We start from the raw sequence: 15,249 nt of genomic DNA, 5'->3' as shown, positions 1-15,249 counted from the left end.
ACCACTAAAAAACATAATAAGCAACCATCAAGACATCAACACCAGTTCTCATGGGAAACCCTTTCGGTTGAAAACCACAGCATGCAAAAATTTCATTAACACCAACCTAGATTACAAAAGTGAGCACCAACATGCAGAGAGCACACACCCTTTTTGGTGTTCATATATCTGTGTTCAGTATTAGTGGTCAATTTATTTGTTTAGGTACTGCTACAATATACCATGGGGTGCATTAAAAGCATGAGAACTTTAGGAGTATCTAATACTGTGCTGGTTATCCAAAGTTTTCTCGGAAGAAAATGTAATTAACTAACTGAAACATGAGTCTATCAATGTGCAGTTATTTTATTGTTTTGTATGTAGGTAAAATGATGAATATTGATCAATATGTTGTAAGTTTAACTGACTTGAAAGTGGTTTGTGTTTCTATTTTTAAGAAGTGTAGGATGATCTTGTTCGTAAAGTGATGTACTATATCTTTTATGTATGATATTTAAGACTAAAATGTTCTTCTTGGTATTGTTTATCCAGGCTGACTGCAATATGGATGTACGAGGAAGAATGATAGATGCCGGTGTCATAATTATTAATAAGCATGGAAAAGATAATATATCCCTCTTGTTTCCTATTTTTGAAAATTACCTGAACAAAAAGGTGTGACTGGCTTTTGTTTATGATGTATAATGTTGTAATGGCTTTTCTTTATTATTGTAATACCTGACACATAGTGTAATTTAGGCTACTGATGAGGAGACATATGACTTGGTTCGTGAAGGAGTTGTTATATTTACAGGAGCACTTGCTAAGCATCTTGCTACAGTACAGTCTTTCTTTGTCTTTGAATGTTCATCATTGAAACTTTTATAGCTTGTTTTCTTAAATTTACCTTTTTAACAAACTATTCCTTATTCAAGTTGGCTATGCTGAACAGGATGATCCAAAAATATCCATAATACTGGAAAAGTTACTTGAAGTATTAAACACCCCATCAGAATCAGTTCAACGTGCAGTATCGAATTGCTTGCCACCTTTGATGAAATCACAGCAGGTGGACTAGGAGAACCATTGTGATTGAAGTTTATGGATTCAGTTTTCTCAATCAGGGAGGAGGTCGGCTGATGGGAGTCTGTTTTAATAGATGTATCTCATTTCTTACTCTGACTGTTCTTATTTTTCCTGGCAGGAAAATGCTCAGGTTTTAGTTTCAAGGCTCCTTAATCAACTAACACAGAGTGAAAAGTATGGAGAGCGACGTGGAGCAGCTTTTGGTCTTGCAGGTGTTGTTAAGGGCTTTGGCATTTCCAGTATTAAGAAGTATGGTATTGTGGATTCATTAATGGCAGGGTTGGAAGACAGGTATTGTCTCAAGAACTAGGTTTTATAATTTTACCATGAATATGTGAAGAGCAGAAATGCGGATATGTAAAATTGTTGTATTTTTTTTGAGAATCCTCTAAATGTTGGGATCCCTTAAGCTAAGCTTCAGGTTCGTTTTACAGTAATTGGATTCAATATCCATGGAGTCACACTTAAGCTTTGTTCTTAGGGGATGCATTCCTGGGGTTTCCGTACAGTTCTAATGTAAGACAGTGAAACTGGGAAAAGCTGAAATATATCTATTCTGCACCTTTTTTTTTTTTGAGAATCTCCCAAGGATATTCTTTGACATGGGGCACATCTCCACATGGGGAGCTTTGAGGACACGCTAGGGTGTCCCCAATGTTCCTTGCCTGCAACTCCAATCAAAACTGCTATAGCCATTGAAGACATTACTGCTTTTTTATCTGCCATGAATGCTATTAAAAGATGAAAATTGGAAACAACAAGCACAAGGCTCTAACAACACAAATCATTGAATCAATCATCTATCTTCAACACAAATAATGATTACATTCTAAGCCATTCAACTTATTTATACTCAAACCATTAACTAAACTAATTCTTAACTGATAACTAGCTATAAATTAGCAATTCTATGTTATGCTAGAATAATCCTATACTACCCTTTAGTGTTAATGTAAGGATTTTATTTCAACTAACTGATAACTAGCAATAAATATCAATTCTATATGATCTAATAATCCTATTCTCCCCTTTAGTGTTGAAATAAGGATTTTTTTTTTTGGGTGCAACAGTACCAACAATTGTACCATCTCACTAAGTCTTAGGGTTTGCCGAATTTTCAGCTTTAGATTCGAAATTCGGCGAAACCCACAAAACCAAAAGAAATTCGTTAAAGTTTGGCCAAAATTCGTATGGACAGGTAAAAAGCTGTTGTCTTACAAAAATAATATTTTATCACCCCATGTTTTAGGATTTTTGATCATTTTTTCATTATAAATAAAGCCATGTGCATACTGAGAATGCACCAATAGTTTACGGGCAGTGACAACTAGGGCTTTTGTCTGTGATTTCCTGAGCAGTGACGGTTAGGGCTTTAGACTGTGCTTTGGTGCATCGGTGCCTAGACTTCATATGTGTTTTCTTAGCGTTGACAAAAACTCTTTCAGCTGTGCTTGGTTGTCCGCCAAAATCTTGTTTGTCTGTTTTTGGATTCATCGTCTCTGCAACTCCTCAATTTGTTGTAGCGACTCGTCTTTGCAACTCTTGTCTTTCGCCTCCGCCTTGTATTGAGATTTTAATAGTTATAAACTTACGTATTTTTAGGTTTAGGTTTTATGTTAATAAGATTGTCATTTTATTTTATATTTTATTTTTAAAATATGAATATAATTCATTTTCATTATATTATTGTTATTAGATTTATAAAATTATTACAAACAAAATATTTCCATAAGATCTTTAGACATTTTAATTTATATTACTATTTCTAATTAATTAAGTTACTTCAATAAAAGATGTTATAATATAAATTTTATATATATATATTTTTTGTAAACTTTAAAACATTATACAAATTTTATATATTATTTTATAATTTTGTGAATTTTAAAATTGTTACTTTTTCCACATACTAAAAACTACATATTTATTATTATATATTGAAATATTATAATTATTAAATTGATATTTGTTGGTAAACAGATTTGTCACTGTAAAAATGGCCCAACGGAGTGTATGTGGCAAACTGTTCACAACGGTTGGATAGGCCCTTGGTATGCGGCCTTCCTCTGCATTTAGAGGGACAGCTCCCTTGTATGATATAATTTTGAAGTTTTAAATAAAAGTGAAATCAAACTTTAAAAGATGAGAAAGCTCATGATGACAAATGCACCACACAACTTCACAGCTTCCTTAAATTAACATAAACTACTAATAACAACAATCAAGATCTACGCTTGAGAACTATTGCTAGCACAATGCTGATCCAAAGATTCATAAACATCTGCACAATACTGTGAGAATGCTCATTGCAAAGAGAATCAACATTTCTAACAATTTAGATTTAGATGAAGAGAACTCAAATTACATGTTCCTTTATTTTCTTGCACCAAGAACCTAAGAGGAATTTTTGATTTCAAAGAGAAAACTTGTACACACTTTCCAAATATTATCTTTTGATCAAAATTTTAGCATACCGTTCCCTTTTTCTAAAATCCAAAAAGGTCCCTTTTACAAAGCTAAGATGATTCCTTATATAGGCATCAAGGTTAAGAACTACTACTCCGTGGTTAATAACTACTTCCCAAATACGTGATTTGGGTGAGGTTAATTAACCTCTACAATATTAACCCAAAATGACAAAAGTCGCTGATTACATAGGTAGAAGATTAAAACCATTACATCACATGAAGGATAAGGCGTTTTAGAGAGCCTTGTTATGGCTTCAAAATCTATGTGTGGACAGGAGTGAAGGTACGAGCCGTTGCACATTTTCTCCAACATATCAAACCCCATTATCAAATGCCTTGAAGCTTTCATCTGATCATGGAACACTGATGATTGTATGTTTGGAAGGGTTGGCTTTCCAAATGTTCTCCATCCATGTGAAATACGTGGCTGATTCTAGGAAGACATTGTCGATTTTCCAAAATAATGAGCTTGGGCTTCATCTCTGCCGCGAATATTCAAGAGGCATTTTGTCAATAGTTTGAGTGCATGGCCTTGAGCTCAATCAAATGCATTGTGTGAATGAACTCGCAACCTGCCAAGATATTGAGGTGATGGTTTGGTATTGATCTTTGACTGCGTAAAAGGGAATGTGATGCCCCCCTCCAAACTTTTTGGTGATCATTTCATAAGACTCTCATCAAATACCACTTCTTTAATCATGGTTTAGCACAAAAATTTACATGTACCTCTGTGGAATCAATTGATATTGCCGCCTATGTGCACTCATATCTCCATGTTCATCTTTGTAAGCACATCCATGCTTTGCTTTAAGGTGATATCACCACATGATATTAAAACAAAAATGTACAATTTTAATTCCCACTTGACTTGCTGGTTGGAGGGTGAAGAGAAGATAGTGGAACAGATGACTATAGTTTTCAATTTCTACACCTTTACTATATTGATCTCCTCTACTTGCAGGCTGTAATACTTGGGTGGATGGTGAGCTTGTCTATGATGATCGGGACCATCAATTTTGGAGTTTGAATCTGGAGTATTATGTCAAATGGTTATCGTGCATCATCTCTACTATGCCAACGTTCAAAGAAAAGTTTCAAAGGCACTTAGAAACCAAGCATAGTGCAGATATGAGTGGTCAACCAGCAAAGACCATTCAATAGACTACGGCTGGGAAGATGAAGGATGGCCGGTCTGACAGTCCAAGTGCTTTTCCTATGATCTTGTGTTGATCTGCTTATCGTTTTGCCAAATAGTTATCGTGCCCTATCTATAATCTTTGCAAATACTATTGATTCCTATTGGAAGATGTAGGCTGGAGATTGAAACATTATATCAAACAGTTATCGTGTCTTATCATTTTTTTTTTGCTCGATGAATACTGTGGGGTACGAGAATGGAAGTGATGGGTGACACTTCTATCTTGCTTGAACATTTTATCACACAATCCTTGTTAATAGCTTATGCCTCTGCAATTTCCATCGTTGAAGCTTTGCTGGATTATCTCCAATTGAATAGTTAGCAATAGCATTAGCTAGTGATTCATCCTTTCAATTCTCTTCTTTTACTAACTTGATCAGAGAGGTTAATAACCACCTCCAAAATATGTATTTGGAGCTCGACCTTAACCTTTGAGACAAGAAGTTAAGGTTAATGATGGGGGAGAAAATACGTGTTTTGGAAATTAATCTTAACCTCTTTGATGGAGGGGTTAAGATTTCAAAGTAAAACACGTGTTTTGGACCGCGAATGTTAACTTGTTTTTAAAAGCTTAATGGTTAATGATTTGGTTCAGAATATGCGTTTTGACCCCCAAACGTTAACCTTTTGAAAGGTTAATAGTTAATGATTAAGTTGAAAATACATATTTTGGTTCCTTCCATTAACTTGCGAGAACTTTTGACTCGGGAACCGGATTTTAAAAATTCAAAGTGCTGGACGGAGTTGGTGATTAGCCGGATGATTTGAAATCCTAAATTGGATAAGTCTTCGAACACTTTCTCTATTGAATTTTTATGTCCTCTTACACATTTTCATTGAAAATTTTTAAATTTGGGTATGATAAATACTAGGGCAACAGCTGGCTCTAACTGGGGACAAGGACTGACAAGGATAAAGGTCGAACCCAGAAAAATTAGAACAGTGCCTTATCCATTGGGCTATAGAGTCACATGAGGAACTACTTTGCAAAGGGGGAAACTGACACCAAAAATAGGGCAAGCATCAAAACAACACAACAAAAACTCCTATCTAGACTATGTACAAGGCAAGTTTCCCTACCTCTGGGGACTCAAGGTATAATCATGCAAATCCATTCACTAGCTGGGGAAAATAAATACCACGGCGTGCTAACATGTGGCAACTTTCAGGTTCTTGTGGACTCAAGTATAAGTTCACTCTTTGAATTCCAATGCTGAGATTCCTAGTATGCTTGACATCACTTGATAAAGGAATGTATCCAAATAACCATGTCTCATCAAAAATCTCTGACTTCGGAATCAACTCTGCTTCATGTTGCAAGTCATTCATGGCTTCATTTTGAAAGAGTTGAAGTATAAAGCTCTCAAGTTCCTGAATGCATTTATGCTTTTTTTCTCTACTTGACAAGCCCTCAACTTGAAATTCTAGTGATTGGTCATCATGAATTCCTGAACTTATTTCTAACACCAAACACTCTTTCTTTTCCACGGGAATGATTTTGTTTGTATTCTCTACGAAATTATTCCAATATGAATGCACATCCTTGTCATGTTGAATCTTCCCATGATGTCTTTCTTCCTCTTCTCCCATTAGATTGCTCAAAGAAGAAACAATCATCTTTTCCATTTTGGTGCGCACATTCTCTAATGAGTCTATCTAATCAGGAGAATTGATCATCAGTTGATATTGATGTAAGGGAAATTCTTTTAAAAGAGCATCATCATCTATGCCTTCATCTTCACATTTTTCAATCATTAGATCACAACACATTTCTTCAAGGCCAAGTACTTCTCTAGTGCGAGATACCATCACAATGCTTTCTTCATTGTAGTCTCCACTTGTGAACTTGAATACTTCAAATTCAGGTTTCATGCATGAGGAAGAGTGAGAACTTGATGTGTCATCTTCTCTTACTTGAAGCCTATCCTTAATTCCCATTTCCATCATACTTGTCATTAAATATTCATCAATGTTTACACAAGCTTGGTTCATTGATTCTTCTTGATGACCATCTTCACAAAATGGGAAAGCTTCATATTCCACTTGCATGCAACCTTGAAAATGATTTCTTGACAACCCATCATCTTTCTCTTGAAAATGATCTTCTACTCTTGTGATGATCATACCACTCGCTGAAAACTCCTCAACATACTCAAAAGTAAAGACTTCTATCTCAGGAGTTAACGGATATGTCTGCAAGATTTCACTTGAGCTTATTTTTTTATCAGTGGTAATGGTAGAAGATTGTGAAAAATATTCAAATGAATTGACTTCAGCAATAGAGTTCTCATCATTAATGATTAGGGGTGAATGAATAGGAAGGTCTTCTCTACAGAGGAAGTCATCATCTGAAGCATTGAGGCACCAAGTAGGAATAAAAGTAGTATTGAATTCACTTTGATCCATATTTCCCTCATCTTTAACATTTGATATTTCTTTTTCTTTTTCATTAGGATTGAGATGATTGAATATGTTCTTGGTTTTGAAATTTTCACAGTGATGCCTTGATACATTAGTAGACGACTCTTCTCCTATAGATTTAATTTTTCAACCTTCTCCTTGATTAGACATAGAATCTTCGTCTTCTTTCACGCATGAAGATTTAGATGAGTCCTTTCTAACATTTGGATCGAAAGATATTTTGTTATAAAGAAAATAATTCTTGCATGGGTCTTCTTTTTCAAGTTCTTTTAGTGTTTGAAGTAAAGAAGGATGGACTTTGTCAGGATCCAGGCGTGCATTGCCATAGAAGCTTTTTAAAAATTCAACCTGATTAGGATCAATGGAAGCATGATTTTGATGAGCAATAGGTGCAGTCATTGGGGCACCTTTTTGACCACCATTATCCATCCTCGATTCACATGAATCACTTTTCTGATCAAAGTTCTTCCTATTGCTTGCATGTGGAACTTCTTTCGGAAAATGATTTTGGCTTGTCAGAGAAAAGCTGATAATCTTTACCATCTTCTTCTTCTATCTTTTGCAAAGTTCAGAGCAAAGATGGATGAATCTTTTTTGGATCTAGTTTCCGTCCACCATAGAAACTCTTCAAGAAGCTAGCCTGCTTAGGATCAATGAAAATCTGATTTTGTTGAGATACAGGTGCATGAGAGACATTTTTAGTATTCTTCATTGTTGATTTAGATGAAGCACATTTTTCAGCAAGGCCTTCTTTATCTTTATATGTTGAACCTATTTCCAAGAAGAATTCTTGATCATGAGAAAGAAATCCATAATCTTTTCCATCATCTTTTTCGATCTTTTAAAAAAATTGGAGCAAGGATGAACCATTCTAGGATCCAACCTCCTGCCGCCATAGAATTCCTTCAAGAAATTTACTTGTAGAGGTTCATTAGGAATTTGTTTCTTGGGATATGAAAAATATTCCTTATCACTGTCATTGTCACTTTCACTTTCCACTTTCCCTTTGAACCAAACCATGTTTTGAATTCGAACCTCAGATAGAGTTGCCAATAATTCAATCTTTTAAATAGAGTCGCCAACCTTCATTCAAGGGAAGGTACCTTTATGAGCCGGATTATTGATTATTATTTACTTGACCTTGGATTTGACCAAGATTTTGCCTGTACCTTCTTGGAATAACAACTATTCTTTCAATGACTAAAACATCTTGACCAATAGGAGCTCTTCGCAATATTTTCCCGAATTTTTCTTCTTTTAGAACTTGATTTACTTGATGATATTGCTTAGCGTTTCGTCTACACCTACAAGCTAGTGTGTTCAAATCTGAAATAATATCTTCCTGTGTGTCCTGGAAGACAAGAATCAGTTTTAGAACTGGAAGCACATTCTCATGCGGCAATACCATGTTGTTTCATTACAGGTGACTGATTAATCTTTCTTGTTTCAGTCCCCAACAGAGTCGCCAAAATTTTTTTGGTAAACAGATTTGTCACTGTAAAAATGGCCCAATGGAGTGTATGTGGCAAACTGTTCACAACAGTTGGATAGGCCCTTGGTATTCGGCCTTCCTTTGCGTTTAGAGGACAGCTCCCTCGTATGATATAATTTTGAAGTTTTAAATAAAAGTGAAATCAAACTTTAAAAGATGAGAAAGCTCATGATGACGAACGCACCAGACGACTTCGCAGCTTCCTTAAATTAACATAAACTGCTAATAACAACAATCAAGATCTACGCTTGAGAACTATTACTAGCACAATGCTGATCCAAAGATTCATAAACATCTGCACAATACTGTGAGAATGCTCACTGCAAAGAGAATCAACATTTCTAACAATTTAGATTCGGAAGAAGAGAACTCAGAGTACACGTTCCTTTATATTCTTGCACCAAGAACCTAAGAGGAATTTTTGATTTCAAAGAGAAAACCTGTACACACTTTCCAAATATTATCTTTTGATCAAAATTTTAGCATACTGTTCCCTTTTTCTAAAATCCAAAAAGGTCCCTTTTACAAAGCTAAGATGATTCCTTATATAGGCATCAAGGTTAAGAACTACTCCGTGATTAATAACCACTTCCCAAATACATGATTTGGGTGAGGTTAATTAATCTCTACAATATTAACCCAAAATGACAAAAGTCGCTGATTACATAGGTAGAAGATTAAAACAATTACATCACATGAAAGATAAGGCATTTTAGAGAGCCTTGTTATGGCTTCAAAATTTGTGTGTGGATAGGAGTGAAGGTACGAGCCATTGCACATTTTCTCCAAGAGATGAAACCCCATTATCAAATGCCTTAAAGCTTTCATCTGATCATGGAACACTGATGACCGTATGTTTGGAAGGGTTGGCCTTCCAAATGGTCTCCATCCATGTGAAATACGTAGCTGATTCTAGGAAGACATTGTCGATTTTCCAAAATAATGAGCTTGAGCTTCATCTCTACCGCAAATATTCAAGAGGCACTTCGTCAAACAGTTTGAGTGCATGGCCTTGAGCTCAATCAAATGCATTGTGTGAATGAACTCGCAACTTGCCAAGATATTGTGGTGATGTTTTGGTATTGATCTTTGACTATGTATGTAATATCCTTGTCCAAATCTGATTGAAACTTGCTAAATTTGCTTTTAGAAATTTTGTCAAACACTTGTACAGCAGAGGGATATATGAATGATTTTATTTTCAGTTTGTTTTCAGAATAAGAAAGATGACTTCTAATATCATAGGATGACTGAAAAATGACTTCTCTTCCGCTTAGTCTACACGTAATATGAAATGCAACTCTTTTTTTCTTGATGCAATAGATGACATCTATTCAATGCAAATTAACACTTACAGCCAAGTGACATTATGTCAAACATTTCGCATGCAAACTAACATTATATTTCAAACTTCAAAATTGATATTTTTGCTGATATAAAAATTCTGATATAAAATCAGGTTACATTGCCTTCAACAATCTAACTAGATTGTCCATACAAAACCATGTAGATGTATTTTCAGAGAATGCATAAATATGAAGATAAAATGAAGGGAACTTGAGATTGGTAGGCAGCTTTAAAACGGATCAGAATCTGTCATGCACTGTAGTGGTATTGTTCACAGCATTGTAGCAATACTATTCACGACCACTGTAGCGATAACACTATTCATGATTCCTGTAGCGATGACACTGCTCATGATTCTTGTAGCGATGGCATTGTAGCAGATGGGTATAAACATCCTAATATGCCTCCGAATTAGCTGCTTAACTTCTTCCAAAGTGCAGATAAAATGAGGGCATCGAATGACCCTTAAATTTGAAGTGTATCTGCTTCATGAATTGCTGCAAAAACTCAATAAGCTTCAATGAGGTGACTGAAATATCACCTCCAGCAAATACAACAATATCAGTTGATAGCTTCATAGCCTCAAAGTTGTCAATCAAAGAGAATTATCATTCTCAATGACTGAAATGTCCTGTAGAAACCCTTGGCTCCATAAGTGCACAAACAAATGTCAATATCAAATCTGGATGCCCTACAATGAGGATCTCTCCTCTATTTATTCTATTCCTTCACCCTTTCTAGAAGAACATAAAATATTATTTTATTGCACTTTTCTAGAAGCTTCCTCCTTTCCAACAATAATTAGTTGTGCTACTAGAAGATTCCCTTTTCCATATAATATAATATTATTTTAGTGACTTATGATTTAATATTTATTTTAGTCACTTTTTAATTAAATTAATTAAATATAAAGTCACCTTTTAATTTTTAAATTATTTAATGACTTTATAAGAAATTAATTTAATTATTTCACCTTATTTCTCCACTTAGCCTTCAAAGAATGAAAGGCTAAGAACTCCATTGAGAGGCTAAAAAGATGGGGACATTACAACATAAAAGGGAATGTGATGCCCCCCTCCAAACTTTTTGGTGATCATTTCATAAGACTCTCATCAAATACCACTTCTTTAATCATGGTTTAGCACAAAACTTTACATGTACCTCTCTGGAGTCAATTGATATTGTGGCCTATGTGCACTCATATCTCCATGTTCATCTTTGTAAGCACATCCATACTTTTCTTTAAGGTGATATCACCGAATGATATTAAAACAAAAATATACAATTTAACTTCCCGCTTGACTTGTTGGTTGGAGGGTGAAGAGAAGATAGTGAAACGGATGACTATAGTTTTCAATTTCTACACCTTTACTATATTGATCTCCTCTACTTGCGGGCTGGAATACTTGGGTGGATGGTGAGCTTGTCTATGATGATCAGGACCATCAATTTTGGAGTTTGAATCTGGAGTATTATGTCAAATGGTTATCGTGCATCATCTCTACTATGCCAACGTTCAAAGAAAAGTTTCAAATGCACTCAAAAACCAAGCATAGTGCAGATATGAGTGGTCAACCAGCAAAGACCATTCAATGTACTACGGCTGGGAAGATGAAGGATGGCCAGTCTAACAGTCCACGCGCTTTTCCTATGATCTTGTGTTGATCGGCATGTCGTTTTGCCAAATAGTTATCGTGTCGTGTCTATAATCTTTGCGAATACTATTGATTCCCATTGGAAGCCGTAGGCTGGAGATTGAAACATTATATCAAATAGTTATCGTGTCTTATCATTATGTGTATTCAAGGTCGACATGTGAATGCAGTGGTCATTTAATACATATATTATAGGGTTCTAGGATTTGTCTTGGACTACTGTAAAGCTATGTGTGTGTGTATAATGGTGAAATTACACAACATGTGTTGAAGAGCAATCAAACGCGAGCAATGTGATTTTCATTACAATCATTGCAAGATTTTATTAGAAGTGAATTGGCAGAAGTGTCAATGTGACCGTTGTATCTCGTTCGGACTAATACAACAAAGACTTGTAGTTTGTGCTTGCTAGAGGTTGCATGTGAATGATTGTTGGCACCAAATAGGGCCAAATGATGCCAACGGTCATTCACATGACAAGTTCCTTCTTTGGGAGTGGTGTGCGGGCTCTTGGACTTTAGCTTATTACACATTTCATCAAGATAACTTGTCGCCAACTTATTGATGAATTATTTGTATTCTAGGTCGACATGTGAATGTAATGGTATTGATAATTCATATATATATTGTTCTAGGATCTTTCCTAAATGTTGGAAAGCTATGTGAATCTACATCACTATAATGATATGACATGTTGAGGATCAGTTAGATGCAAGCAATGCGAGTTGCATTATTATTGTAAGAGTTTATTAGAAGATCATTTGCTGTATGGCAGAGTGCAAGCAATGCGAGTTGCAATATCATTGTAAGAGTTTATTAAAGTCTTAGTTACTAAGTTGATTCTATTATCAGGGAAAAGGGGATTGGTGTCTCCAATAGGATGGTGTCCACGAGTTTAACAAGGGATTGATATCTCTGTTAGCTTGGTGCGTACTTCAGTTGTAAATGGTTTCTTTATTTGTAAGGCTGGACCTGGTTGTTAGATCCAAACAATGTTTTTCACCATGGTTTTTCCCATTTCGGTTTTCATGTATTTCTAGTGTTCATATGTGTGAATTTATGTTTTTCATATGTAGTTTAACTATTACATCTAAAGAAGCTTGCTAGAGCTGCATTAAGGTTCTAAGGGTCGTGCTTGTAGAAGCTTTTTGTGATAACTAATGTTGAATTAAGATAAAAATTGGTATATATTGATTCTTGGCAGACATGTGAGTGTAATGGTAATGTTAATACAGATATATCAGGTTTTAGGATCTATTAGCTTGTAGTGTGTGTGTTATAGAGGTAGCATGGGAGTGACAATTGAAACTAGATAGGGTTAATTGGGAACCACATGGCGTGTTCATTCTTTTCGAGTGGCTTGTGGGCTTTTCGACCAAACCTATTACATGTTTCATTAAGACCAATTGATGTTGCTAATTTGTGGATGTAATCTATTTTAGGTTGGCATGTGAATATAGTTGTAGTTGTAATATATAGATAGGTTTTAGGGTCTATCTTGGAATTTTGGAAAGCTATGTGAGTGTAGATCAATGTAATTATACACTACACGTTGAAGAGCAGTTGGATGCAAGCAGTGTGAGTTACATTCTAATCATTGTCAGAGCTTTTTAGAAGATAATTTTCTGTGTGGGAGAATGCTCTAAAGGACAATCAGATTGTGTAAGTTGATTGTTGTGGTTAAGGGTTTTCAATTCATATATTTGGTGTTTTCAAAATACAATGAATTTTTAAATTTGGTTGACAATGAGAAAAATATCACAATTAGATTTCATGTTAAACTAATGTTTATAAATCAAACAATAAGTGGCCTCCCCTTTTCAATCTAATTGATTTTTACATATCAAAAAATTCATAGTTAAGTTGGGGAAGAGTCTAATTTTGAATACTGTTTGAAGGTGCTTTTGATGTGAGTTTTCTTCCACTACAAAATGCAGAATACACATCATTGCGCATAATTTGACGAAAAATGTTTGATAACATACACACAATTACATTAAACAATCAATATGAGTATACCAAGAAAACCTCTGACAAATTGTTATATTTTTGTGTTGAATTCAATTAACAGAGGGTTATCCTTTCATAGTTTGAGTGATTGCATATTTGTGAAATGCTAATTTCTCGTCTTTTCTCAAAATCTTTGGTTTGCATTTGGCATTTGTCAAACTACTATTTCATGCCATCAAGCTGTTTCAACAGGAATTCAGCAAAGGCACGTGAAGGAGCTTTGTTTGGATTTGAATGCCTTTGTGAAAGACTTGGACGATTATTTGAACCGTGAGTTATTTTTGAATTATTATGGTTAATTTGGAGATATTGAATGCAGATTTTGCGATTTCAAGAATTAAAGATTTAGTTTCATCATTTGTTACTATAAGCAAAAATAACTGATGTAACATTTTTCATTTTCAGATATGTTATTCAAATTCTTCCCTTACTGCTGGCATGCTTCTCTGATCAAGTTATTGCTGTTCGTGAGTCTGCTGATTGTGCCGCTCGTGCCATGATGTCTCAGTTAAGTGGGCAAGGGGTGAAGCTTGTACTACCATCTTTGCTCAAGGTCAGTTAAAGTTTTTAATTTTTCGCTGGTTTCCATTTTTGTGTATTGATTGATATACCTCATTGCATGCTCTTGAGCTATATTAGCCATAATATGTTGTGGAATGGAACTGGCCATATCCTATCTTTCTTAGCACATGAACATGATGGTAATGACCATTTTTGGCAGTTTTGTGATGTTTCATTTCGATCAAACTATTGCTTGTGAAGCATTGTTGTTTCTTTAGAAAATGCTATCGTTTCCCGAGACACCTTAATTCTTATGTCTCTTTCTTGGTTTATAATATTCTTCCACTTGAACACCTGTTCTCCTTTCTAGGACTGCCTCACATGTTTTTGTAATGGAGGGAATCTCCTTGGTTATGACCCTGTTTTTCTTAATATGTTCCTCTATCTCTAGATTGCTCAGATCTATTTTGTCATTATGTATTTGAGAAAATTAAAATATGAAACGATCATTGATTGATATTCAAAATTAAATGAAGGAGAGGAATATTTCTTAAATAAGCAATTGCAAGATCTTTCTATAACGTAAAGTTGAAATGAGTGAGCACTTAAGATAGATTAGAAAATCACCAATCTAACAAAACAATTTTCCAGGACACCTTAATTCTCATGTCCTTTTATTGGTTTTTAACTTTTTATTGTCCTTCCACATGAATGCCAGTTCACCTTTCTAGAGTTGTCTCACATGTTTCTTTGATGGAGGGAATGTCCCTGATTATGATTCCTCTTTTCTTAATATGTTCCTCCATCCCTGGATAGCTCAGATGTTTATTTTCATTATGATTTAAAAATTGTCTAAAAAAGTTAAAACAAACTTGAGAGATAAGTAAAATATGAATTATAATTGAGTGATATTCGAAATTAAATTAAGGAGAGTAATACTTCTTAGATAAGAAATTACAAGATCTTTCTATAATGGAAAGCTGAAACGATTGAGCACTAAAGATAGATTATAAAATTACTAAACTAACAAAACAACTTGAAGAACAAATGGCCACTAAACACTGACTGATTGAATTTGAAAAAAGTTACTTA

The 15,249-nt window shown here is 34.8% G+C and overlaps 1 protein-coding gene across 4 annotated transcripts in view; it reads left to right on the top strand.

Moving 5' to 3' along the window:
- ILA (putative protein kinase regulator ILITHYIA) overlaps positions 1-15,249 on the top strand; it is a 265,229-nt gene that overhangs the window by 105,220 nt on the left and 144,760 nt on the right. For all 4 annotated transcript variants that reach the window (XM_089791540.1, XM_089791536.1, XM_089791539.1 and 1 more), the window contains exons 26-31: positions 532-654; positions 739-819; positions 932-1,048; positions 1,184-1,356; positions 13,849-13,926; positions 14,062-14,209. In XM_089791540.1, the coding sequence (XP_089647666.1) occupies positions 532-654; positions 739-819; positions 932-1,048; positions 1,184-1,356; positions 13,849-13,926; positions 14,062-14,209 (720 nt within the window). The remainder of the gene's footprint in view (positions 1-531; positions 655-738; positions 820-931; positions 1,049-1,183; positions 1,357-13,848; positions 13,927-14,061; positions 14,210-15,249) is intronic.

The sequence above is a fragment of the Cupressus sempervirens genome, chromosome 7 (genome assembly GCF_028749045.1).
Source record: "Cupressus sempervirens isolate cs-2001-9-10 chromosome 7, ASM2874904v1, whole genome shotgun sequence".
NCBI classification, from domain to species: domain Eukaryota; kingdom Viridiplantae; phylum Streptophyta; class Pinopsida; order Cupressales; family Cupressaceae; genus Cupressus; species Cupressus sempervirens.
This window is presented reverse-complemented; position numbering and strand designations above follow the sequence as displayed.